Source organism: Chinchilla lanigera, unplaced genomic scaffold (assembly GCF_000276665.1).
Source record: "Chinchilla lanigera isolate Chin_1 unplaced genomic scaffold, ChiLan1.0 scaffold00012, whole genome shotgun sequence".
Lineage (NCBI taxonomy): Eukaryota > Metazoa > Chordata > Mammalia > Rodentia > Chinchillidae > Chinchilla > Chinchilla lanigera.
This window is the reverse complement of record NW_004955413.1, coordinates 3,538,095-3,565,028: the sequence shown is the minus strand read 5'-3', so window position 1 is coordinate 3,565,028 and position 26,934 is coordinate 3,538,095. Positions and strand designations below refer to the sequence as shown.

General features: G+C 44.9%; 1 protein-coding gene across 1 annotated transcript in view; it reads left to right on the top strand.

The window, feature by feature from the left end:
• Ano2 (anoctamin 2, calcium activated chloride channel) overlaps positions 1 to 26,934 on the top strand; it is a 316,981-nt gene that overhangs the window by 85,227 nt on the left and 204,820 nt on the right. The window contains exons 7-9 of the mRNA XM_013511280.1: positions 9,112 to 9,167; positions 11,614 to 11,655; positions 18,542 to 18,606. Of these exons, the coding sequence (XP_013366734.1) occupies positions 9,112 to 9,167; positions 11,614 to 11,655; positions 18,542 to 18,606 (163 nt within the window). The remainder of the gene's footprint in view (positions 1 to 9,111; positions 9,168 to 11,613; positions 11,656 to 18,541; positions 18,607 to 26,934) is intronic.

The window sequence follows — 26,934 nt, the reverse complement described above, 5'->3', positions numbered from 1 at the left end:
AGCGGCAAAGCGCCTGCCTGGCAAGCGCAAGGTCATGAGTTCGGTTCCGGTACCGGAGAAAAACCAAAAACCAAAAAAAAAAAAAAAAAAAAAAAGTCAGACATCATGAGGGTTTTGTGGCTGGGTGTTATCTTTCTTTTTTAACATTCAGAAGATATTTATCGAGCACCTGCTGTATGTCAGATGATGTGATGGAAGCTGAGGGGTGTCAAGATGAATTTGACCTCTTTTCTACCCTTCAGGGGCTCTAAGGGTAGCTAGGCACACAGACATGCAAACAGATAATCATGAGACTGGGTGACTGCTGTAACAGTCACAGAGCGTAAGGGGAACAAAGAGCAGGAAGCAGTTAGCTTCTGTGTATGCTTCTAAATATCGACAGAAAATACCTATTGTTAGTTTCATAGTTTTGAGGAAAATAGGCATGTCAAGAATTACCATCTCTATTTACAAATGGGCACAAGAAAGCTTGGTGACTTGTCTGGGGTTGCATATTGAGTCAGATTTGGCATAAGTGGGTCAAGAACTTGGACGTCCTTACATCAATCCTGTTTCCACTACTTTTGGGATGCTATGAACTAGGAATGGAGTTAGGTGGAATCTTAAAAGTCTGTTAATTCCAGAGTAGCCTTTGATGGCTTACTAGCTTTGTCACAAGGGACTTTTGACTAAACTCTGCTTCCTTAGCAGAGGATAACCTGAAGATGAGTTTTCAAGTGGTTTGATTTCTGCCTATGAAAATCACACACCCTCTAAGCTCTTTGGCCACCTTACCAGTCTTCCTTAGGGGACCGGAAACACTGTGATATCACTCTGAGGCTTCCTGGTAATATGGGCCTTTGAGCCTTGGGGTCAGTTTTGATTTTGTTGTCCTTCCCTCCGGTTTCACAAGGGATGAGGGAAGCTTAAATTAGCTTATGCTCCTGTATAGCACAGTTGTTTTAAAAAAGAGAAGAAAGGACTGTGCTTGGAAATATGGGTTTTTCCATTCATCCTTCTCCCTTGCAATTTCCTTTCACATGGTCGTTAAGTTTCGTGACCCTTTTACGGAGCTGTATTTTCTTTCCCATTGCACCTAATCAAAAGACTAGAAAGTGGGGAAGATACTAATGATTCAGCAATACTCATGATTAATATCATCACTTTTTTCTTTGTAGACAACACATTTGTACTGAGTGCCTACTTTTGCAACACATTAACCTATATTGCTAGTTGTAGTGATTTATTTATGTTTCTGTCTTGTTCTACAAAATTTCTGAGGTGACTTACAAGGCAAACAATAAAACGGCCCAATATAAATAATAAATTAAAAAACAAGAACCAGGAAAAGCACAAATTAAAATAGAATGTCAAAACAAAAAGGGAAAAAAATAGAATGCAGTATTCAAACCAGAAGGCCCTTGTGTTTCTGAAGTTGAGCTGAAAATTTAACCCTGATCTAAAGAGAAAGAAGAATATAGCAGGAGTCTAGCTTTTCTTGCCTTCAGCAGCATCTTTTATTTTAAATTGAAATCTTTCCAAAATCTATTGCCCAAGTCCCTGTGTTCTTATATCAAATACATATACATGTGTTCTCTGTAATTCATGTGTAAAGTTTTCTGGATGACTAAGGATCATCATTAAGGACATAATTCTGAGTGGTTTCCCAAGGATTACAAAGTATTATTGGGATTATTAAACATTACTCTGATTTCTTGACTTTGTGATTCTACTATCTTTCTTGAGTTTGGCTATTTGAGTTTGCTTTGCAGTTTGAGAGAAAGAAAAGTAAGTTTGTTAATTTGCATAAAGAGAAATCGAAGGGGGTATGTTGGGAGGATTCTTTTGTGGATAAGATACATATCATTAGGGACAACAGATTTTATGAGATGTACATTAGCTGTTGATAGATATTGTTTGCTTGTTTTGAGTGTTCTGTGGTGAGAGCTGAGATAATCAGGTGAGAGATCTCTCTACAAATAAAGTACATACCAGCATAATTGTATGAATTTCAAAGCATTTTCATATTTATTATCTAATTCGGCCTTTGAAACCACCATGCAAATTAGGTCCAACAGATGTCAACTAATTGCACAACAGAGAGATTAATTAGCATTAATTAGCATGCCCATAATGGGAGATTTAGAGTCAGATTTAGACTTAGGTTTCTTGGCTCCTTTTCAGGACTCTTTAAGTCAATCATCTGATAAAATGGAAGTTGTTGGGGAAAGGTGGAAGCCTAAATCTTCCCAATGTAATAGTCATTCATTCAGCAAATATTTATTGAGTGTCATTCATATTCTAGAATTGGGCAATAGAGTAGAGATTTAAACACAAATTCCTGTCCTAACGAGGCATAAATTTTGGTGATGGAAGACTGAAAATAAACCAATAAATTAGTAAGATAGGATGTCATGGAGGGATCTGTGTAAGAAGGAAAAAATATAAAGCAAGAAAGGAGGTAGAAATGAAGTGGGAATGGAGAGGTGTTTCAGAGGGGAAAGTCAGAGAAGGCCTTCATGATGGACGGTGCTTGAGAAGCAGGTGTAATCTCATGGGTGTCCAAGGAGAGAAGTGCATACAAGGAGAGCGAGTGAAACAGAAGACAGGACGGTAGCGATTGCAGAGGATGAGTTAGGGTTCCGACAGGAATGAATGGCACACTCGAATTGGGAAGACTCAAGGGAGGTGAGTAGAGAGACTGTTTACGTGGATCCCGGCAGGGAGTGGGCACTGCCAGGGACGGTGATGGAGGCAGAGCTCTCATTTCCCCCAGACCCATGAGGAATGAGAGGTCCCTGGAATGTGGATGGGTGGGTTTGGGTAGAGGAGTGGCCTCTGCAGGTGACCCTCTGGGCAGCAGGCCCTTGGGAGTGAAGCTGTCTGTGCCTCAGGGAGCTGATGCAGGTAGTGACTTGACCTTTGCTTGAGATAACACAGTCAGCAGGTTTTCTCTTGTCCCTGTGAAGTCCCCAATTTCCCCATCAAGCCACCAAGACTTGCGTTCTGCTAAGATTAGGTTTTCTTCCTGTCTCAGTTCCTACCCTCCACTTAAATTCTCCATGAACTTGTTCATATGCTGATTATATAAATAAACACACTGTGGGTGCTGGGCAGTCTACTTTCTCCCATCAGGAGAGGGCTCCACTGGACCTCAGATTTGGTATATTGATTCCTGTCTTGCTTCACTCCCTCCATCCTCCCTCTGAAGCTTCAAGAGCTGCGCAGGACGTGGCAGCAGGCCAGGGCTCTAAACACTGTTTTCCTTCTGTCTGACCTGCTGGACTCAAGAGGAAGTCACAGGCCACCAGAGCCCATTTACATCAGACGGAGAAGGGTGGGAATGTACCTAGAGGATAAGTGGACAGCAGGCTCACACCTAGCAAGGCTAAAGAATGGGTGGCAGTTCCAGCTCTAGGATGACAAGCTAGGAAGCTTCAGTGTCTGCCACCTTTCCTCTGTGCACCTGAATCTGCCCCCATTGAACAACAAGGTCTTATCCATGCTCTTGAAGCGCCTAGAAAGTGCTACCCTTTCCTGGACTCTGAGGTTGCAAGGAGCCACGTGGTCTCCTTATACATATGAGCTGATCAGGCCGCACGGGACTTGCTTTCCGGTAAGCTCACAGGGAGCAGGTGCCAGGGCAATGGGCAGCACCTGGGGTGCATGATTTGCGGATCTCAGGAGGAGAGGAATAGACAATTAGAGTGAAAGGGGGAAAGGTGAGCCAGGAGGATTCCAATCAGCTGTGGAGAATGGACAGAAGTACAGCTTGAACTCCTTTGTCATCCTTCCTATGTCATAGGTCTATGTGACATTGCTCAGGTGCAGGTGACCTCTGGGGATGCCAGACTCACCTGGGCCACTGGTTAGACCCAAGCTGCCCAGATCTCATGGCAGGTGTGCTGAATCTGAACCTGCAGGGGCCAGAGACCAAGGTCTGCATGTTTAACCATCTGGACAGGTGCCTGTAGGGGCACTAAAGTTAGCTAAAGCAAAAACAAAGCAAAACAAAAACAAAAAGAAAAAAGTGAAGATAAAGTACAGAAAGGGTGGGATGTTGCAGGCTTCCTTAGCTAATTACATTTGGGAATGCAAAGTGCTCTGCCCTGGGGACTTGACCACTGGTTTTCTAAGTCTACCTGCAAAGGGCCTGCCGATTTCTGTTGTCATTTTTGTGAAATTTGTGAACATGCAGCATTCAGCCCCCTTTCATGTCCAGTTACCAGCAGCTAGGACTCATAGACTCTTCCTTCTTTCTCTCCTTCCTTCTTCCCTCCATCCTTCTTTCTTTCTCTCTCTCTCATTCTCTTTCTCTTCCCTTCTTTCTTTCCTTCCTTCCTTCCTTCCTTCCTTCCTTCCTTCCTTCCTTCCTTCCTTCCATGTTTGGCTGTTACAATTCATATAAAAGACAAAATAAAAATTGCTGACCTAGAGGAAGTTAAGTGAGGTACCATTTGGCGATGATCTACCTGTTAACTTCCAAGTATTTTCCATAACTCTCCAAAGGGACAGTACAAGCTCTCCCTAGTAGTCAGCCTGGAAGGGAGGGGCCATGGGCTAATGTACACACAATGTTCAGAGACTAAAAATATTTGCAACTTAGGTTCTGTCTGGTAGTGGAAGCGTGTGAGTGATTGTAAACTTGGTCCAGCCCTGTGAGGCCTCCTTAATCAATGTCACATTTCCTGAGGTCAGCAGTAAGGTCCCTGGAAATCTACTCCATCACTGGTTGACTTTCAAGGAAGCTTTACCAGGCAAGGAAACCCAAACCTCCTTGACCTATCAGAGGAGGACAAACACCTTTTTTGCTCCTTCATGTGGAAGTCATTATTGCCTCTTCAAGGACAGAGAATTACAAATTGATGGAGCTCCATTTTCATGGACATTTTGGTGTCAGAGCATTTAAACAAATGTATGCTTTGGGCATCTCCTCCTACTCAGGAGACGATGTCTTAATTATTTTGACCGAAGCCAGAGCATGTTGTGTGTTGTAAACATCTGGTTTATCATTCATCCAGCTGAACTGGTTTATATTTTGTTAGAAGAAAAGGCTTGGGATTAAAGGCATTTAAGTAATTAAGCACACGTCAGGACAATTTGGTGATGGGTAAATATAGTCTCTGTTAAATGCACCGTCTGGGGGCTCTGGTTTCGATTTACCTCCGGCTGGAGTGCAGGGATGAAAGCGGAATGCGGGGCCGACTGGGCCTTGTTCTGGGGGGAATCAAAACCAAATGGGCTTTCAGGGGCATGGCACCATTCTTCCAAGTACCTGTCCGGGTGGATGAAAGTTTCCTTTGAGTTTGGCCTGCGGGGAGTAGAGTGTGGTCCCTGTCACCCAGAAGCATTTGCAGAGTTAATGAGCCTCTCCTTGGGAGGCAGACTGTAAACTCTGTGCTTTGCTTGTGCCTTTGTGTCCAGGAAACAGAAACATCTCTGGAGCTGAAGGCGAGGTTTTGGATGATGAGTATGGTTTTAGGTATCAGTGCCAGGGCCTGAGCCCACTGTGGTCATGTTTCTGGGTCCTAATGCCTCTGGATGTGAAGGGACAGTGATGCCAGGCCAGGCTGGACCAGGCTGTAAGAGTGGGTGGTGAGCAAGCAGAACTTGTCCTTTGGGGCTCAAAGTTCTAAGCAACAAGTATGAAGTGCCTGGCGATTTGGAGGAGATTTGGAGACCCGTGAGGGACCCTAAGAGGTTACACTTTGGTTGAATGGAGGCACTGCTGCTCTTCAGGGAATAGAGGGAAAGGGAAATATCCTTGGAGCTTTCTTCTCCCAGTGCCTACTCTGGGAGTAACAGGACAAAAGCTTGGGGAGTCTCTCTCCTCTTCCCTCTCTGGGTCTGTAGCAGTACAGAAACACTATAGATGTGATCCTGAAAAAGAAAGCTTTACCATTATGGCCAGATGGATGGTACATGATGGAATCAATTAGCGCATTTTTGCTGAAAAGAAAGGGAAAAAATCAGAATTTAAATTTTCAAAGCAGAAACTTTAAAAAAAAAAAAACGTTTGATTATTTTATTCCCCTTTCAAACTGATTTCCATGCTTGTTTAGGGGTAGAGGTTTCTGAAGTCTGAGGGTAAACGAAGAGGCCAGCGCATGCCCCACTCTTGGATCACGTTGTGGATCAAGGGCTGTTGTTCAGCTCGCCTCTCTGCTCCTTCCTTCTTCTTTTGTGCTCTCGCTTCCCTTGCCCCGCAGACACTGCTTGGGATCATCCATATGATACTCTCGAGGTATCCTGCAGAAGGCACCCGGCCATGGGTGATTGAGAAACGTTCAGTTACATAATTAGCAGGCCCTAGATTTTCTGAGTTTAGGACAACTCAGATTTCAGAACCCGAATCATTGCTCCAAGGCAAAGAGCTATTAGCCTAGACTTCCTGTCTTAGAAGGCAGAATAATCAACTAGAATCTAAAATTTCCTCCTCAGCACAGGATGCCAGAAAAACATGTGAGGAAGGCAGGTGCCCTTGATGAACAAGCAGAGATACTGAGTAACTGCAGCCATGGGGCTGGTGACGCTTATGACTGTCATGTCTCTGTCGTCCCAGACTAAATGACGTGAGAGGTGCAGGTGAAAGACGAGTACTCTCTGGCCCAGGCATCTTGCAGGCCTTTGGGAGACACAAAACATCAAGTCAGCAATGTCCTGGAAAGGGCATGGCTACCTGCTTAGGGTTAGGGTTCAGGTTAGGATTACAGGAAGCTCTGAGATGGAGTAGAGGCAGGGTGCACAGCTTTAGGCCCCCAATGATTTAAGATGTTTTTGAGGCTCTGGCAGCTGGCCCCAGGAGTTCAGGTTGTCAGCCTAATCCTTCTAGACACTCAGCTACTGTGCTAAGAAAGCTGAGAATTAGCAGAAGAGTTAAGTGAAGTGAAACAGTTGTTTAATTTTTCCAGTACAGTTTTGGGACTATATTTAGGGCCTGTAGAACTGCATGGCAATCATGGGGTATCAGTGCAAGGATTGGGGGGTAATTCCTGGGATATGGTTTAGCTGGAGCTCTACTCGCCTGTGATGTTTCAGCCTCTATCCATGTCAACAGCAGTTTTGTAGCTTTGAACTAACCCCTTCCCCAATCCCCCTCCCAGCTTGAGGCTCCTCCCTTTGATTATTGTAGGTTGGCTTCACATGGCTGTGGTTAGGGCTCTTGAACTGATTAATGATGCTCTCAGTGAAATTGTAGTCTTGCAAGTAAAACAAATCTGCAGCTCGTCCGACCTCCCAGGCACCCCTCCCCTGTCTGTACCCCTTCACCCGCCCCATGCTCCTCTCATCCCCCAAAGTTGTCTCTCGCGTTTTATGTTCATACCAAGGAAGAAACTTAAAATCAGGAAAGGATTTCTGGCTCTGATGAAACAGCAACACCAAAACACTCAGCTCTTGACTCATTGGAAGAGTGGCCGTCCAGTCTGCCACCCCTGCTGTGTCCCCCCAGTCTTTGCTCCCTCACGGGCCCATGCTATGGTGCATCCTACATCCTAGAGCTGTGGTGAAGCTGGGCAAGGTTTGAGGAAGAGGGTGCTGATGGAGGAGGGAGAGGGTGCTGATGGAGGAGGGAGAGGGAGAGGGTTGCCTGAGGTCTTCTCCAGTCTCTAAAACTGTGCGTGAAGCATTGGGTGGGAACAGAAAGTGGATAGCAATGAGCTTCAATGAGTAAATGTTACCTAATTTGTTATCCAACCTCATTGTTTATCCAGAGCTATGAAAATAGATTGCTTACAATTTGGACACCATACAGCTTTCTTTCCAAATCAGTATCTTCTCATCTCTCTACTGTCTACAGTCTCTGGAAAGAATACTTCAGGCATGCAAGTGTGTGTAAGGCAAAGGAAATCATTGTGTACGAGAAACTTACTTCCCTTTCCTCCATTAAATGTGAATCCTTGCAAGGCAAGATCCTTGGTCCTGTGAGTTGTTGAGTCCACTCATCCAGAAGCCAATGACCCAAGGAGCCTATCCTGACTCAAACAGAACATAGAAGCTGCTTTATAGTCTCTGAATAAAACCAAGAATGAAACAAATAATAACTATTTTTTGCTGAACAGAAGTTCTCTGTTGTATGTTAGCATTAGAGACAGGAGCATTTGGTCATTTAACATTTATCCAGTACACTCTGTTATGTGCAAATGGTGTGAGAGATCACAAAGGGAATCCTTTGACGTATAGTTTACAAACTTCTTTGTTTCAGAGCACCTTTACACTTTTAAAAATGATTAAAAGAATTTTAAGTGGGTTCTCTTGCTCAGCATTTATTCTTTTAGAACTTAAAACTGGGAAAATGTTTCAGCTCGAAATATTCCTTTCTTATAATTATTAACACATTATTAATTGCACAAACTAATGAGGATCACTCTGATATTTCCATACATACATGCATTACGCAGCTGTCATGTTCATCCAGTTCACAAGAATATACAAGCAAGTTGGATGTAGTGGCACACACCTGTAATCATAGCACTTGAGAGGCTGAGGCAGGAGGATGGCCATGAGTTTGAGGCCGGCCTGGGCTGTGTAGTGACTTCAAGGCGAGATTGAACTACATAGCAAAACCCTGCCTCAAACAAACAAACAAACAAACAAGCCAACCGACCAAACAACCAACCACAAGCACACTTTCCATTAACCACCAGAGGATAGTGTTATTACATAGCATAAAACCCCACTGTATACTTGTGAGAGAATAAGAAAGAAATGGCAAATTGTCTCAATACTATTATAAAAAGAGTTTTGACTTCATGCACCCCTTGAAAGGTCCTAGAGACTCTCAGTGTTGCCCAGACTATATTTTGAAAGCTGCTGTATCCTGCTGCAGGGAAGTTAAAGTGCAGAGGGAAGTTAGGGTCCGAGAGAGCAGGAGTCTGAGCTCTGTGGAGGTGGGGAGTTCTCTGACTCCTGCTTTTATTGATCAGAATCACATCTCCTCACTGCTAGGGTGGCCCTTTGGTGCTGGTGGGGATGCAGGATTTTGGACTGGAGGTATCTGAATTTTCGAGGAATGTGAAATGGAGGAGAATGTAGTGTCTCCCAGCTGGGAGCGGGGTGAGAATTTAAGATTTATTAAAAAAATGCCTCCTTGATAGCCCTTGGTTATTAATCTCACCTTCCTTTCCTCTGTAGGCATTAACTCTCTGATAGCAAACAATATCTATGAGGCCGCCTACCCGCTTCATGATGTAAGTACTCTTGGCATGCTTTCTTGAATTTTCTAGAAGTTCAACAACACAGGTAATGCAGTGGGTGAATGTATGCAAGGTGAGGCAAAGGGAATCATGACATTAAAATACCTCAGGCAGTAGCTAAATCTTGGAAACACCCCAAATGTCCATCAACTGAGAAATGGATAAAAAAGATGTGTTTTTTATGTAATGGAGTATTACTCAGCTATAAAGAAAGATAAACTAGAGGCTTTCTATAAGTAAATGGATGAAACTAAAGACCATACTCATTAGTGAAATAAATCAGATTCACTTGTGTAAACATTGTATTTCCTCCCTACTATAAGAACCTGAAAGAGTAAATAGAATCTGAAAGGTACAATAGATATAGTGAAAGGGAAAAGAAACTGCTCAAATAGGAAGGAGCAACTGGGATGCAGGAGGGGAGAGGAAAAAGAAAAAAGGAAGAGGGGAAAAATATGTATGTGTATATACAGGATAGCTAGGATAATTGTACTACTAATATCTGTTGGTTTAGTGAAAGAACTGTTAATGTGTGATTGTTTGATCAATCTTGCATGCCCATATTTGGTTATATGTGCAACCATTTTGAAGATGACATTAAGTAATATAACAACCATTGTTAATATCCTGTCACCATGTTTTGAAATTCTGTATCATTTTTATTGTTCTCTATGCTGTTTTGTTTATGTATTTGTTTTTGTTATTTTGGGTTTTTTAAAATGAAAAACAAAATTTATGTGTATATATAAGGATAGTTGGAATACGTGTATTGCTGATGTCTGTGGTTTATTGAAAGGAACAGTCAATGCTTAAAATTTTCTTTTTTCTTGACCAATTTTGCACGCTTGAATTTGGTAACCAGAATGACTTATCTAGAAACAACAACGTGCAGTATAAGAACCATTGTTGAACTCCTGCCATCTTGCATGGTGAAGCTCTGCATCATTTCCAATGTTGTTTTTATATCACTTGTTACTGTCTTTTTAAAAAATTTTCTATTTTAAAGAAAATAGTACAAAAAAAGAACAATAGCAAAATACAAACAAAACAAAGCAAGGACATTAAAAATGATATGGGGTTTCAAACCAAATGATAGGAATTAACAGTGGTTGTTATATTACATATTGTTATCTTCAACGAAGTTGCTCAGATTACCAGATGTAAGAATAGAAGACTGATCAAATCATCAAAGGGAATAAGAAAATAATAATTTAAAAGAACATTAGAGACAATACATAGTGTCACTAGGCAGGATTGTAGGAATTCACCAGTGGTTGCTATACTGTAAATTGTTGTCACATAAGTTGCTCAGATTACCAGATACAAGCATGCAAAATTGGTCAAAATATTAAAAAAAAACAACTTTTAATCAATCTTACATTCTTATGTCTGGTGGACAGAGTAACTTCGTTGAAGATAACGGTATGTAATGTAGCAACCATTGTTAATTCCTATCATTTTATTTTGAGGTCATGTATTATTTTTGTTGTTTTTTTGTTGTTTAATTTTGTCTTCATTGTTGTTTTGTTAGTTTTAAAAAATTTTTTTAAAATAAAAAAATTGAAAAAATAAAATAAAATACCTCAGCAGACTTTGGCCTATTTGGTGCTGGCCGTAATGCTCAATTTGATTTTGCCAGTGGTCTGGAACTATCTCTCCAATGCAACTGGCAAAAGGAACTAGTTTTTATTTGAGCTTTCCTTATCTCTCTGCCACTGTTCCTGATCAAAATGTGAACATAAAGATCTAACATCTAGGAGGAAAGAGACGTTTATGAAGGCTGGTGGATGGCCATGGGAAGACATGCAGAGTCCTGGTGTTCCACAGTGTATTGGAGGCATTGTTTGGCTGGGAGTAATGTTATAAATGTCCCATGATGCAATGCGATGATATTTGTCGAGACAGTTTATGAAGGACTTCATTAGCTGTTGAACTGCGTGCTTCCTGTCCTCACCCTTCATCAGATGGGCTGCATTTTTAGTGTCTGTCATGCAGTGGTGGCCTGTGAGACTGACCAACAGGGATAGCTCAGATGGGAGTCTCTGTTTCTACCTGTCTCCTGTGCCATATGAAAAGCCCAGTTGTGCCAGTTGTGAGCAGAAGTGCTCATGCTATGGCATGGGATGATTTTCCCATGATGTGCCAGCCTATGTCCAGGCAGGGGCTTTGCCTTTGTGTTTGCTGTGTGTGGGGGCAGGCTTTTGTCTAAAGATTGGAGGGAGAGCATCTTCGTGTGAGAAGCTATCCCAGTCAACATCACAAGGGGTGATGACTAAGAAAATGGAATATTGGCCCCTTACCATGCCAAGATTTTGGCCTTCCTTAAATGGAAATGAAAAAAGAGATGAAACTAGAGAATAAAAAAGAAAATTCTTTCTCATGTGGCATCTGTTTTCGATACTTTCATTGGCCTTATCTGGCACCCTTTGTTCTTCTACAGGGTGAATATGACAGTCCAGGGGATGACATGAATGACAGAAAGGTAAGCCTGCTTTGTGCTGTGTGGAACACTATGGCTGGGTGTGGAACTGGCTACAAGTATTTATCTCTTTATCTGCTTTTCAGTGTTTTTTCTTTTTTTTTCTATAGTTGTCCAACTCCCAAGTATTTGGAAATGTGAGGGCCACTTCTGGGTATGACTATGACCGTGTGTGCTGTGGGGTGCTTCTGGCAGTTAGTACCCAGGAGACCAGCAATGCTAACCATTCTGAAACATACCCAACAGGCCTCCACAAAGCACCTCTCCCATCTCCATGGCAAGAGAGTATCAATTAAGAAACACAAATGGTCCAAATTCCTTAGTTTACTGATATGGAAACAGACACAGAGAAAGTGAGCACCTTGTCCAAGATCATACATAGATAGGTGCTCAGGATGACCTCGCTTCCCTAATCCAGTGTCCCTGCCAAAAATGCATACTTATCCATGCCAGTGTGGCTTCTTCTAGTCATTTTTAAGTTGTGTTTTCCTGTCCTCTAGGCAGGCTTGTGGAATATCACTACTCCCGAATTAGAGATGCGAAAGCTGAGGGAGAAGGATACTCTGTGACGCTGTGTATGCCAAGAAGCGAGAATCAGAGGTTACTGAGAGGGGAGGAGCAGCGTCCTGCTGCTCCTGACTGCATAACCCTCTGCCAGGCCTCTGCCCTCATCTCTGCATTTGGACTGTGATACACGGGGGTCATGGGTGTGTTTTCACACCTTGCCATGGCCCAGCACCTACAGCGCGGTCGCAGTCTCTTTAGTGGGGACCCAGCTGTTGCTCCTTGTGTCATCGATGCCCACCCTCCTGCCCAACCATTAGCAGTGGAGGAGGGTGGGTGAGGGTGGAAGGGATGAGGGACTGAAGCTCAAGAAGTTTCCTTCCCCCAACTCTGTTGTCTGGAAAACCATTCATCTCCCAAGTTGCTTTTTGAGCAGGCTTCTTTTTATCCCGCCTATTAGTCCCTGTTATGAAGTGTTAAGTATTAAAAACATAAAAGGTCTTTTCCAGAAATACTGCTGTGATTGCTTACACATGTCCCCTCTCTGCCCGCTCAGGGAATCTGCTGTAGTATTTCGATGCCTTAACCTCATCTGTTTTCTATCTGATGCTAATAGTCTCAGTGTTTAATTTCCTGAAAAGTCCTGCATCAGATTTAAAGGAAAAGGAGGAAGCATTTCTCCCCATATCTCACTTCTCTTGCACAACCATTTTCTGTCCTCCCATACTCTCAATTCATGTTCTTCCCCTTTAAAGGGTGATCACTATCCTCTGCCTGCCCTAGGAACTTCCTGCTGGGTGGTGCTGACCCAGCCAGTCCAGGGACATTGCAGAAGGCACAGTAACTCCTGGGAGAAATCAAGATAGCTGTCTGTTATCAGCACTAGTAGAGAGAAATAAACTGTGACACTCCAAAGTACATGGGTATTTGTCTTTGGAATGAAATGATGCTATTACTAACAACAACGATAATACATTTTAATGACAAGTTTTCCTCCTAGGAAACCTTTTGCTTAGGCCAGTAGAAAGGTGCTTGTCCATAACCAGTTGGTAGAATAGGCGAGAGCTGGGAGGCAGGGAGAGGCTGGGCTGGATGGAGTTGAATTTTGGTGAATAATTCCCAGAGCTGCTGTTAGCACGTGGCTCCATGAAGGTGAACAAGTGTCTTTGTGAGACAACGGGATCCCTTCTTGTACCTTGGTCTTGGGTTTGTCAGCCAGTTCTGGGTCTTTACTTTTCTCTGCCTGGATCGTGGTTGGGGAACTGTGTTTTGCCATTATAGGGGGTGAAAGAAGCCAAGAGGGAGAGTATGAGCATTTTTCTGTTCAACTGGGCTGGGAAACTAAAACCCACCCAGGAGAGGAGACAGGTTGGAATGTTCATTAATGAATGTGAAGTCAGGACTAAAACCTTGGTATCCAAATGCTGACCGGTGTTCTTTGTGGCATGGTTACAGCTTCCTCTGTGCAGAGAGAGGCATTCTTTCTTTGGTGCTGGGCTCCTTTTTGTGGTACTGATTCACTTTCATGGTGTGTGGGTGGTACTTACATTGTATCTTAACAGAGAAGGAGGAAACCCTCTGAGTATGTGTAGCATAGTTTCTTGTATTTTATACTGATAGTCAGATGTTCTCTGAGACGGCTACAGGGATGTTTTGGCTAGCTACAGCGGAGGACCCCTGCATTTGGAGCTGGGGTTGTGGAGAAGCCTTGAGTACTGCAGAGCAGCCTCGGGCCTCCAGGGCTGGCTTGCATTGCCGCCCCAGGCTGCCCACCCTCCCAGTGCCTGGATGTTTCCCTTCATTCTTTCCTTGCAATTTGTAGTGTTTCCTCTGATCTCCCTAAGTGCCCAGCTCACTCGGGCAGATTCCGAGCAAGCCCACAAGCCCAGAGGATGGCAATCTGCTTCCCCTCCAGCTTGCCTAGTGCAATGAGACAGACTGGAAGACTCAGCCCAGGTAGGAGCTAGAAGTCTTTTTCTCTCCCCTCCTGGAGGGTGATTAGGAAGAGGCTTAATCCCTCCGGAGAACAGGGGTTTCCTGCTTTCCTAGAAGCCAGGGCAGCAGGAGGAAGGAGTGGTCTGAGGGCAGATGGATTTCTCCTGGTTTCTAGCAGCTGCTTAGTTCCACATTTGCTAAAGCTGCCTCGTGTCCTCGAGGACCACAGACAAGTGATGGTTACGATCTGGGGGCTGCCTGGCTCATGTTGGCTCCCTGTGACTCCCTTGCCCGCTCCCAGTGGAGAATCCCAGGCACAACGTTAGAACGTGAGTTTCCTTACCCTTTTTTGAAGCCTTTGGTCCCAGGTCATTGCCCAGCTTTTGTGGGAGGCCGTCTTCTCTGACGACCTACTGACTCGCACACGTGTGAAATGAGGCAGTCAGGCATTTTAAGATCCTGCCTTTCAGACAAGGAAGCAAACTGTGTCTTTGACTTCTCTTCAGGATTAATTTGCCAGGGTGCCAACTTTAATGTGACCATGTGGAGAAGGTGAAACCTTGCCAGGTGATGTTACTGCAGAACCAGGTAACAGAACCCGTTTCTTCCAATCAGGCCCACCCTCAACCCATGAGTGCCTCTGAGGCACCTCCTGCTGGTGCCTCCCTACCTCCCACTAGCGCTTTTCAAGCTGCTCTCTCAGGAGCTTGTGGCCTCAGGGAGGACCATGATCCCACATAGCTTGCCTTCCCCTGGTATTGCAAAATGTCCTTAGGAAGGGTTTTAGGACCTGTCTTCCTTGACAGTCCTGCGAAGTACTTTAATTAGTGACTTGCTGTCAAATGTAGTCCTCCAGGGAGCTGACCTCGCTGCTTGTATGCATGGATCTGTCTGATGGGGCAATCTCTGTGCATTGTTTCCTGTTGTAGCACTTTGGGGACATGCCTGGCATCATCCAGGGCCTCTGCAGTGGGGCGCTGTCCAGTAAGACGGAATCACAACCTCTCTCTCATTTAATTGTAGGCCTGGCTGGTTGGTGAAGAGAAGACAGGGTGTAAGGAGAAAGTGGATTTGCTAAGAGCTGCAATAGAAGATTCTAGACTCTGCAAGTTGGAAGGGACTGTTAGCTGTTCCCATGGCTGAGCCCCTGCACCTTACCTGTGCTATGCTCCTCCTCTCAAGGGCGAGACTCCAGATGTATCTCTCTTCACCCTGGCTGCTGGCCTCTTCTGGGACCTGGGGCCTGGAGTCCATCATGAGCCACTTGGTCTTGATCGTGGGTGATGGAACATTCTTAGAGATGAGGAAATGTCTATTGCACCTCTCCTGCCCCTGCCTTCCTGGCAGATGACAGGAGTGTGTGGGCTTCCTAGTAAGATCCACTTGAACATCTGGCACGAGTGCTGTCCCACCTCCCCAGTGTGGTTCTCTGTAGCTCCCATGGTTTTCTCAGGGACTGCCTAATGATTCCTTCCTCTGTATCTACCTTGTTCCTCTATATCAAGCTCAAGCAACTTTCTTGGCTCATCCTTACCCACAACTATGGATATAACATTGTACATAGAGGGTTCCACACTGAAATAGGGATTGAGGGTGTCTTCCAGAGTCCAGAATCCAAAGGGGTTCAGGCTTCTGAGGTTGCCTTTTAGCTTGGGCTGGAGCTGATTGGAGCTCCTTCGCTTCTTGGAGTGTTTTTAGGTTTTTCCCTTCAGGGGCAGTGACAAACAGTCTTCTCAGACTCAAGATTTGGCTGATCATGTGACCTAGGGAGGAATTTGCTTTCAAAGTTAGAGCCTGCCGATGAGACAGGCAGTGACGTCCCACTGGTCCTCAAGGAGGGCCCTGCCTGTATCTCCTGACGCAAACTGGCCTCCCTTTAGGCCACAAAGGATGTCACTGTGACAACCAGGTGCTAGAGAGCCCAGGGTTTGCACTTGGGAGGAAGAAATCAAAACTCAAGGCAGCAGAAAAACCTAAGATGGGGGAACAGTAAGAGTTAGTTACAAAACACCTCCCTGGAATGAACAGAATCAATGCTCATCATTTCAGATCATGCCTGGCGTAGCTTCCTTTTGTATCTCAGTATTTCTCCTTTGCAAATAGTAGTTCTCATTTTAGTTTTAATATCATGTCTTTCAAGACTGAAGTAAAAATGATGGTTTCTGGAGGGCTGATATTCAATCGACATCCAAAATACCTGATTAGAGCAGGTTCTCCTTGATGGATTTCCTTGTGAGTTGTGTGTGATGTAAAAAAGATATAATGTGTAAGGAGCATAAAGAACATAATAAAATAGCAACTGTATTGAAAATCTGTCAATTCTAGATATGTTATTTGAGCAAGCACCAATTCCTGTGCAGCATGGATTTCCAGGTGAGGTCTCGTGGTGGCCCATTGCTAAATTTCTTCGTTTGCTGGTGGATGATTTGTGAAACTTGCTGGCCAGGTGTTTGGCACTAAAATATTGGGAGGTGTGGTTTGCCCACCTGTTCAGGTTTTGATCATGTGTTAGTTTTGCCAAATTTGCTACAGAATTCTCACAAATCCCATGGTATGATGTCTTTGGCATAGTAACCCCCCCAGCCTCTTGAATTTGTAATACTCAGATTGTGCCTTTTCCCTTTCCCAGATCCTCTTTTATTGAGCTCATCAGTGATCTTCAAGTGACTGAGTCTAATGGCAACTTTTCCATTCCTGTTTGACCTGACCCAGGAGTAGTATTTGACTCATCTTATTTTCTTCTCTTGGAAACCCTTTCTTCTCTTAGATTTTGGAACCCCACATACTTCTGCTCTTTCTCTATACCACTGACTGTTCCTTCCACCTCTTTGCTGCTTCACCATCTTTGTTCTCTACACCAGAGGTCCTTAACATCCAGGGAACTGGGCTGCACAGCTGGAGGCATGTGTAAGACAAGCAAACAAAGCTTTATCTGTGTTTATAGCTACTCCTTATTGTTCACATTGCTACCCGAGGTCCACCTCCTGTCAGATCTGCAGTGACATTAGATTTTCATAGGAGTGTGAACCCTAGTGTGAACTGTGCATGCCAGGGATCTAGGTTTCAAGCTCCTTTGAATCACCCTGAAACCATCCTGCTTTAACCCCTGCCCAGTTTTTCCAGGGAAAGATAGTCTTCCACAAAATCTGTCCCTGGTGCCAAACAGGTTGGGAATCACTGCTCTAAACATTAGAGCGCCTTAAGCCTCTTCTGTACTTACCATTTCTTCTTTGGTGATTATATCCATAGTATAACGGTTTTATGAATCATCTCTTCTCCAGTAACTCCTAAATTTGCATCTCCACTCTGGACTCACCTCAACATCTCCATTGGTTTCCTAAAGAGCATCTCAAATTAGTACACCTTAAAGTGAATTCTTGGTCCTGCATATCACAACTTGTTCTTCCTACAGTCTTTCTTACTTTAGTAGATGGTATCACTGTTGCTCAAGTACTCAGGCAGAGTTTTCATTTTCTCACATTCAGTCCAGCAGTAAATCAATAAGTAGCATCAACAAATTCCCACTGTGTCTCTTAGCACACCACTGCTGCAGCCATCATCTCTTACCTGGATCATTCCAGCAGCCTCCCTCGTTCTCTGCACTCTCGCTCTGTTCTCCACACAGCGTCCAGAGCACACCTTCTACAGTTAAGTAAGATTGTTTCTCCCATAGGCTGAAAATCTCCCTCAAAGTTCAAAGCTTTTAGCAAGGCCTGCTGAACTCTGATGATGCGCACATCACTGGTACCCTCCGCTGTTACTTCCCCGTATTCTCTCCATGCTCATTCTGTCCCAGGCACTCACTATCTTTGATCTTAGGATGTACCACAGGCTTCAGGGCCTTTGTACAGAAAGTTCATTCTCCTGGCACATTTGCCCATTTTATTCTGGTCTCAGCTTGAGTGTCACCTCCTCAGAGAAGACCTTCCTGCCCATCCTATCTAAAGTAGCACCCTATGCCACCCTTCTCTCACAGTCCTCCTTACCTTGATTTATTTTTTTATAACACTTATAAATCTTATATGCTCTGTGTTTCTGTGTTTCCCATACCAGGCATAAGCTCCACAACAGCAAGAACTCTGCTTTGTTTACTGCTGTATTCAGGGTTGGGGCAGTGCCTTGCATATAGGAGACGTTCAATGAATGCTTGTTAAATGAGTGAATGATGAATGACAAGAGTGGGCAAAACAATGGAATCAAAAAGGAAGGTTTAGCCTCTTAGGTGTAGGACTGCCTCTGAGTGTGACAAACATGACCTTGGTTACTGGCAGAAGGAGAAGGCAGTTGCTCTAACTTCTCGCCTTTGGACATCTCCTTTGTAGATGTCTCACGAACTTGTCTTAGAAGCTGGGCTAATGGGGATACAGTTATGACCTGCTAAAATGGGTAAAATAATGTAAACAGTTACTCACCTTCATCTTTAATCTGTCTCCCTATTTTTCTTGATTAGCTGCTGTATCAAGAGTGGGCACGCTATGGAGTGTTTTATAAGTTTCAACCCATTGACCTGATCAGGTAAGTTGTAGGCGGGCTTTTGGGGGAGGCTGCTCGAAGGGTAAATGCGGAATGATGCACTGCTAACCCCCGTGGCCCTTCAGTCTGTTGTTTCAGCAGAAGGGTCTGCTTTCCTTGGGCTGTGATCCTACATTCTGTGTCTTCTGCGTGATGAAGCAGCAGAGAGATGCGGTGGGAAATAGATATCTTTTGACGTCCATCCTGAGGTCCTCAACAATATGGTCTCTTTTTCCTTGCCTGGACTTTGAAAGTGGAAGAACTGCCTTTTATTCTTTTCCATAAACCTGCCTAGGGTGATACCCAAACAGCCACAGTGTGGACCAAGGGGAAAGAAGTTCTGGCAGATAATGAGGAGTAAGCTGGCTGGCCTGTGGGTTCCTTATAGCTTTTCTACACTTGATCTTAGCCAAAAGGCTGAGAAGTGATTTTTTTATAGCTTTTCTAGCAGGGAGGTCCTGAATTCCCTTTCTTCACTGCTGACCCCAGAATGATGTTCTGTTGCTGGCACCTTACAACCTTCCTCAGCTTCTCACAGATGAAAGTCCTTTGAAAGAACTTAGAGAATGCAGTAAGTCTGGTTAGCTCCACATTGGTCAGGCTCTGGGAATCCAATTAGTCCCACTTTCTTCCTGGCTGCAGTGTTGGTAGGGAGCACTGGGAAAGAGGAAGGTGTTGGGCTGAGAATCGAGACCTGGGCTCTAGTCTAGAGCTGGGCACTAAGTGATGCAGATTCTCTGGGCCAGCTAAGTTTGTTCTTTGGCCTTCAGGGTCCTGATTGTCATAAGTTGGGGATTTATGCAATAACTTGCTAGAACATGGTCATTTGGAAATGTGGGGGACTGAGCTTGGGGGAGGAGACTCTGACTGACAGGATGGCCTCCTTGTTGCATAATCACTGTGGCTCTTCCAATGAGCTAATTAGCCAACCTGCAAATGCAGAGAGAATTCCTGGCTGGTTTCCTTGGGCTGGGATTGTGACGGGGAGGGTAGCTGTCTAAAGGATTGAGTCTACAGGGAGGAGTTCCAGTTTCTTCTTGGAAAAAGAGTACAGCATGTGGGCCTGCATTTGGGCAGGTTCATCTCTTAGGCTGAGATGTGAAAGGACTCCCAGGAAACTGTGAAAAGCAGGTGTTGTTTCCAGCTGAGGACCTTGGGCTTGGGAGCAGGAGTGTCGGGTGGCTGTGACTGAGGATCCTTATCCAGTAGCTCTGTTCCCTGGCTGCCTTTTTGCAGACTGGGCCACCAACACTGTTCTTGGGGTCACACCAAGGCACTTCCTCCATTCTTGTGGGCTTTGATGTCTCTCTCTGAATCTCAAGTGGCCACCCACCTCTGTCGCCTGTTTTGTCCAACTACCCATTTGTTTTTTTAAAGTATGAATAAAAAATAAAAATCTTCCCTACCAGAGAGGAGTCTTGTATCTTCCCCAAAGACTTCAGGTAACTTGCCTGCCAGCTAAGTGGGAAATAGCTCCAATATGCACTGAATTTTAGCTAGCAGAGCAGCCTCACCTGCAGGAGGAGAACTGTTTTTGGAGCAGACCTCTCTTCTGTGGCCTGGCAAGTTTGGAGAGCTCAGCTCTGTCTAGACAGGGCATAGGAGCTGGAATGGAGCCAGAGGCCTTCCATGGCACCGTGCAGGGCACATGGTCAGGGTACTCCCACAGTCCCTGGACAAGGTCAGTGGTGGGGTGCTGGGGAAGGAAGAGAAGGCTGAGCCTGGAGGGGCAGAGAAGATGAGCTGGTTCCTGGGGAGCCTGTGGAAGAGTGGGGCAGATTGTCATCTACCCAGTGGCATAAGGAGCTGCTGCAAAGAGAAGTGAGGACAGTAGAACAAGTGCTATGGCCTCAGTGAGCAAGCAGAGACAGGGGCACTGCACACAGCTGCACGGGCAGCTCACAAAAAGACAACTGGGTGCAGCAAGTGGGAAACAGCTCCTGGCACTCAGCGTGCTCCACACTGAACTTGGTGTTTTCCATGTTACACTCTCTTCCCATGTGGCCCTGGCTCGCTTGCTTTGATTCTGTGAAAGTCTCCTTCTTCCTTGTCATCATCACACAGCCATGGGACCTCAGGATCCTGATGTTTTTCTCTCCCTCCTCATCTGTGGATGATTCTTTAGCACCATTTTTCTCTCCCACCTTTTCTCCTCCATCTTTTCTGCCACCTCCTGCGAAAACCTACCTGGCCTACCAAGCACAGGCTGTGCTCTTCTCTCAGAATCATCCTGGGTTCCACACTGTGACAGTTTTGCCCCATCTCTGCAGATGAATGTGAATTGTACCTGTCTGCACCACACATAGACATTGCACTTCTGCAGTCTGTCTTGAAAAGTGGATAGAAGTAGCGAGTCTTACTGAAGGTGGATATGATAATTCATGCAAGTGCATGGCCAAGGTATTTCCCACCTGGGTCATTCTACTCCTCATTTTAGCTCTGATGTTCTGTCCTTCCTCTGGAACCCTGGTGCTCTGCCCCTGTGCCAGCTGCTTGGCACATTTGAAAGCACACTTGTGTGAGCAGTTGAGAGCTCAGTGGGTGGGAGATCTGGCTGCATGTCCAAAGCCTAGGAATCGTTCCCCTTCTAATCTTGAGTCTCGGGGCCTGGACTCATTTCCTGGAAGGTGCAAGTCAACAGAGTAGAGAGGCAAGGTGCCTTTCCCTGCAGCTCTTGCCCCAGTTCCCCCAGTTGCACCATCATTCATGCCCAGCAGGCTGCACTGTGAGACTGCTGATTGCTCCTTCCTAGCCCAACAGGACTCTACACCCTGGGTCCCACCTTCCCTCTAGAAACCTGGAGGTCAGGGAGAGACAGAGAGATAGAGACAGAGAGGCAGAGACAGTATGTTTCTTAGGGAGGGATCTAGCAAGCTGGAACCCAGGTGTAAGTGTGCCACCCAGCCCAGAAGATCTCTCTGGGGACTCCCAGCCAGCAGCACCGTTCCCTGGCAGAGGCACGGTTTGCGGCCAGGATGATGGGGAAATGAAGCCTGACACAGAGCCAATGGCTATTGTCATCCCCAGAGAGCTGGCAGGAGATCTCACAGCTAGAGGAGCAGGTTTCTGCCTGAACTGCTTGGGGCCAAGGCCTCAAGGACCCAGCAAGGAAACAGGCCTTGATTTTCTGGAGAACTTGGGAGATCTGAGGCCTTCTGGATTGCTACAGGTCTGATCTACACTGATCAGGACCAGGACCTCTCTTTTTACTAAAATTAATGTCTGCTCTAAGATTGAGTTCTTAGCTTAGAGTTTTTCATATGGATGAGATAAAACAATGGCTGTTATTTATTTATTTGTTTTGGTTTTTTGAGACAGGCTCTTGTTATGTAGTTCAGGTTAACCTTAATCTCACTATGTAGCCCAGGCTGGCCTTGAACTCTCAGCAATCCTCCTGCCTCAGTCTCCCGAGTGCTGAGATATGGGTGTGTGCCACCAGGCCCAGCTTCAAAACAACTTTTAAATACCTTCTGAGTTTGATTTAGCTCCTGACTGTACTTTGCCAAAACTAATGTATAAAGTTTTTTTTCTCTTAATTTTGAAGCATTTGCTACTGCCTGCCTGTGACAGCATGAGAAAGAGAGGATTCTGGAAGTCTGCTAATCTCAGGGGACTGCACCCTGTTGACTTTGGGGAATTCACCAAGGGGATGGTGTAAGGGGCCCACTTCTGTACCCAACCAGGATTACAGTATGAGAAGGGGAATGGTCTCCTTTTCTGGAATACTTGATTCCTGAATGAGGCACCATACACTGAAAATCAGAGTCTGGCATGAAGTCTGCCCCCATGGCATTTCTGGAGTTCTCTTATACATATCCCAGTTTGAAGCCCTGGTATATGGCACAACTTCCTCAATAACCTCAGCATGGAATCTATGGGAGGACCTTTTCAAGGTCACCACATATCTGTGCTATCTTAGAATCCCAGTCCTCTCGGGCCCCACTGGGGAAAGCCTGCCAGATTTTGACATCACAGGATTGGCTCTTCTACCTCCTTGTCTGTGTAGTGTTCTCCAGGGCTGCCACCAGCAGGCCTTGTGATTCAATCCATCCCTTCTAGTCTCTGGGCTCTATTTCCACCCTCTTCATGTGCAATCCATCCAAGTCCTTCCAGGATGGAGATGGGAGGCCACATTCTTTCTCAGGAGGCTTATTGGTATCCCTAGCTCAGGACTGGCCACAGCTGTTTTGGGGAAGAGATGGAGAGAGAATAATGTTAATCAATTTGTGTTTAATTATTTCCTGACCCTTACTGCCTTCTTGGTCTTTCTCTGAGATTTTTAAGGGTGTTTCAGCTCAATGCGATAAATATTTGCTGATACAATGAGCAGGTATCTTTGATCAGTAATATGGGAAAGTGCAAAAGTGACTAAGGTAGAACTGATGTTTTTTAGGACTTAGCAGTTATGTAGGGGGACAGATGTGTAAGGCAATACAAAGTGAGGTCTGTACAAACTATAATAGCATGAGACAACAGATAAAGAGTAACTACAACTAGCAGAATAAGGGAAGACTTCTGAAGAAGTAGCACTTGAATCAAAACCGTTGCTTTCCAAAGTCGAAGAATGAATCTTCATTGCCATCCTGGATTGCCCTGTGTGTGGGTTTATATATTAGCCGGATATTGATGGCTGAAAATCACATTGATCCAAAACCAGATTCTTCCTTGCTATTAATTGGAAGTGGTCAGCTTAAGTAGCTGACTTGCGGACATCATCGGTGAGGGTTCTGTGCCTGCCTGGCCTATATTCCTTGCTCTGCCTTATGAGTCAGCAGGGAATTCAGGGTTGGAAGGAAGGGAAACTCAACCCATGAGAGGAGGACAATGTGGGATCAGCACCATGGCCTTTGTGTAGCTCTCAGCATTGGAGAGTTGGGTTCATCTGGGAAGCATCTTTCTGTATGGGAAGGAACAATGCACCATGAACCTCAAGCGTATTTTTATTTCACCTCTAAGGGTGTGAGAGTGGAGTAGCCAGGGAAAGACAGGCAGCAGCTGGTTGAGGTGAGGTAGAGACAAGCATGAGAACGTTCTGTGCTGGTGTATTCTGGTCTGTCATATAGATCGGGATGCAAGTCAGTTAAACCTAGGTGTGAAAAAGTCTCCTTTCCCACACTTCCTCCACTGGGCATCACTTGACTCTAATACGTGAGTTTCCAGAGGGAGGGCTGTTGTTGGCCTTGTGCTTGACCAATGGACCTAGGAGTTTGCCTGACTTCCTGAGGGTGACCTCCCTGCCTCACCGTAGCCTTCCATGGAGGGTGGCTCGTGATTTATATCAAACTTTTAATCTTTCCTCTTGTAACATCACCTGCATGGTACACATGTTGGGTTCCAAGGCATCAACAGCCTATGCACATTCTCCACAGCCACTCAGAGTTATGTGAGCAGAGCCGGAAAAGAAGGAGATGTCTGGCTCACCAGGTCATGTAGTCCCTGACCCTCTGTTTCATGCCCTATTTCCTAGGGAGAGAACAAACTGATGTTAGTCTGAAAAAATGTGATGATTTATGTGTGTTGTGCTCTCCTGGCTTTTGTATGCAATAAACTATCAGTTATCTAGAGGCCCTGGGGACAAACCATGGCCTTGCCAAGGTGAGATAAGGCATAGAGCTCAGATAGCTTAGTACTCAGACATTATGGTCAAGAATGTCTCCAAAGGTCCCACGTAGCTGTAGGCAGGGCATTTGGAAGGTGACTGAAGCACTGGGTTAATATAGTTCAGCTGCTGTCAGAAGGTGAGAAGAGGAAGGTCACTAGGGGCATGGCCTGAAAGGGTGTATCTCTAAGCCCAGTTCCTCTCTGCTTCCTAACCACCATGGCACAAGCAGCTTTCCTCCTTCCAGCCCCTTCCACCATGCTTTTCTGCCTTGGAGTCAGCTAATGAGGGACTATAACCATAAGCTAAAATGCACTTCTCCTTATTTAAATTGTGGATGTTGGGTATTGTGTCTCAGAGACAAAGGAAGTGACTGAGATACTGGCTCTGGAATGAAGGAATGAAGAATTATTTTCATAGCATGCTCATCTAACAAATGCCCAGCTTTTCCTTGATTGATTTTTCATTTGTTTTGTTTATTCATTTGTTTTTGAATAGGGAGCATCTAATCAGGGGAAGCTTGTTTCTCTAGCGGATATCCTTAGCCATTAGGAGGCCAGGGAACATGAATGAGAACTCTGTTGATCTCTGTCTTTTTGATACCAGTTCTGCTTCCTGGAGCTACACAAAACAAAATTATCCTGTGTCAGTCCATTTAACCCTGAGACAATTAAGGGGAGGACAGTTGTATTCTGGCCCATGGCTTCAGAGGTCTCAGACCATGGTCCCTTGGCCCCCTTTCTGTAGGCACATAGTAGCCCAGTACATCATGGTGGGAACACACAGCACCATAAGTCTCTTCACCTGGTGGCAGCCAAATGCAGACAGGAAGGGATTGAGGTCCCAAAATCCTCTTTGAGGACACAGGCCCTAGGGACTTACCTTCTTTGAGCTAGGCCCTGTGTCTTAAAAGTTTCACCATCTCCCACTAGTACCACAGCTTGGTTACCAAGCATTTCAACATCTGGGCCACTGGGAAACTTTCGAGAATCAAACTGTAGCATTCTGTGCTTGACTTGCCCAAAGGCTCATGCCAGCCTCACAATGCAGAATGCATTCAATCCATTTCCAGCCATGGCACTGTTGGGAGGTGGTGGATCCTTCAAGAGGTATGGCCTAGTTGGGGGAAGTTGGGTCATTGGGGGTCCCCTTGAAGTGGGCCCAGCCTTTTCTCCTCTCTTTGTTTCCTGCTTGCCATGGGGTAGGTAGTTCTCATCACCATGTTCACTTGCTATGGTGTTCTGCCTTGCTTCTGACCCAAAAGCAACAGAGTCAAGCAATCATGGACTAAAATATCTGAGACTGTGAGCCAAAGCTTTCTTTTCAGTTGATTATCTCAGATATTTTGCCACAGTGACAAAAGGCTAAAACAGTCCTGTTGTGTAGATCAAGCCTTTCAATATTTGAAACTAGCTATTGTGTCCATACCAGTTTGCACATACTTAAGGTTCTTTTCTCTACCTCAAACTCCTCTGGCCTCTCCACATTTCCTCACGTGACATGGGCTCATCTGATAGCCTCAGCGTCATGACTATCTTCCTTGGGACTTACTAGTCTGGGGACTCCTGATAAGGAGCCCTTTACAACCTCCTCGAGTGTGGTGTAACCAAAACGTATTTCCACTATTAGAAATTGTGCTGGGGGTTTGGAAACTAAGCATGCATAGTCCTATGCTCAAGGAGCTTTTAAATTCAAAGAGAAATCTGCAGGTTTCTGGGCGACTACTGGGATTATTTTGGAAAATGAAGGTTTAAACTGATGGAGATATTTTATAAAAAGTAAATGTGAAACTAGAAAAACAGCTTATGGAAAAGATCATGGAGAAAAAATGATCCTTATCTTAGTTACTTTTTTCATCACTGTGACAAAATACCCAATACTCAAAGTTAGAGGAGAATCCTCACAGTTTGTAGAGGTTTCACTGTATAGTCAGCTGGCTCCAAGGCTTAGTGGTTTGGTAGAGGGGAATTGCAGGGGAAAAGTAGTCCATGGCAAGCAGGCTGAAGACAGCAAAGTAGCAAGCAGCAGCAGCAGCCTGCCTCTCCCTTTTATCCCTTCTAGGCAACTTACCTTTTGGGTGGTGCCGCCACACCCAGGTTGGGCCTTTCTATTATCCACAGCCAGAAATATGCCAAACCAATCTGTGGACTAATTTAGTAATCATGTACCCTTAATCCTAGCATCACAAATCCTAGATCCAGCCACCTCTGAAAAGCCTCACCTCATACGTGTATGAAGCTTTGGGGGAGGGACCATCTAGATAAAGCCCTAACCCCCAGTAAACTAGTCCTCTATGATGATAAGTTCAGGAGTTTCAACAAAGATTGATGGGGATGATAGTAACTCTTTCTAGAAACATCCAGATGATATTTTGCAACACACTAGGCCCTTGAAATTCTCAGAAAACTTTTTAGAAATCAAACTATGATCACATCACTTGGTGACCAAATGATGGCAAAGCCTCATGTGTCCAACTTAGGCCATTACTCCCTAAGAAAACTACCCAGCTACAAATACTTCACCAGAGGAAAAGTAATATGGCCAAAGCCTTAGAGAAGCATCCATGGAGAAAGAGTGAGGTTGACATTTCTTAAATCAGAAGGTGGGTAGAGTGACTGTGTGTGTCTTCATCAAACCCTGGAGAGCCTGTCTGAGGATATTCCTTTATACCAGGAGCAGCGTACAGAAAGAAAAGAACTCAGGGGGCTGGGGATTTAGCTCAGTGGCAAAAG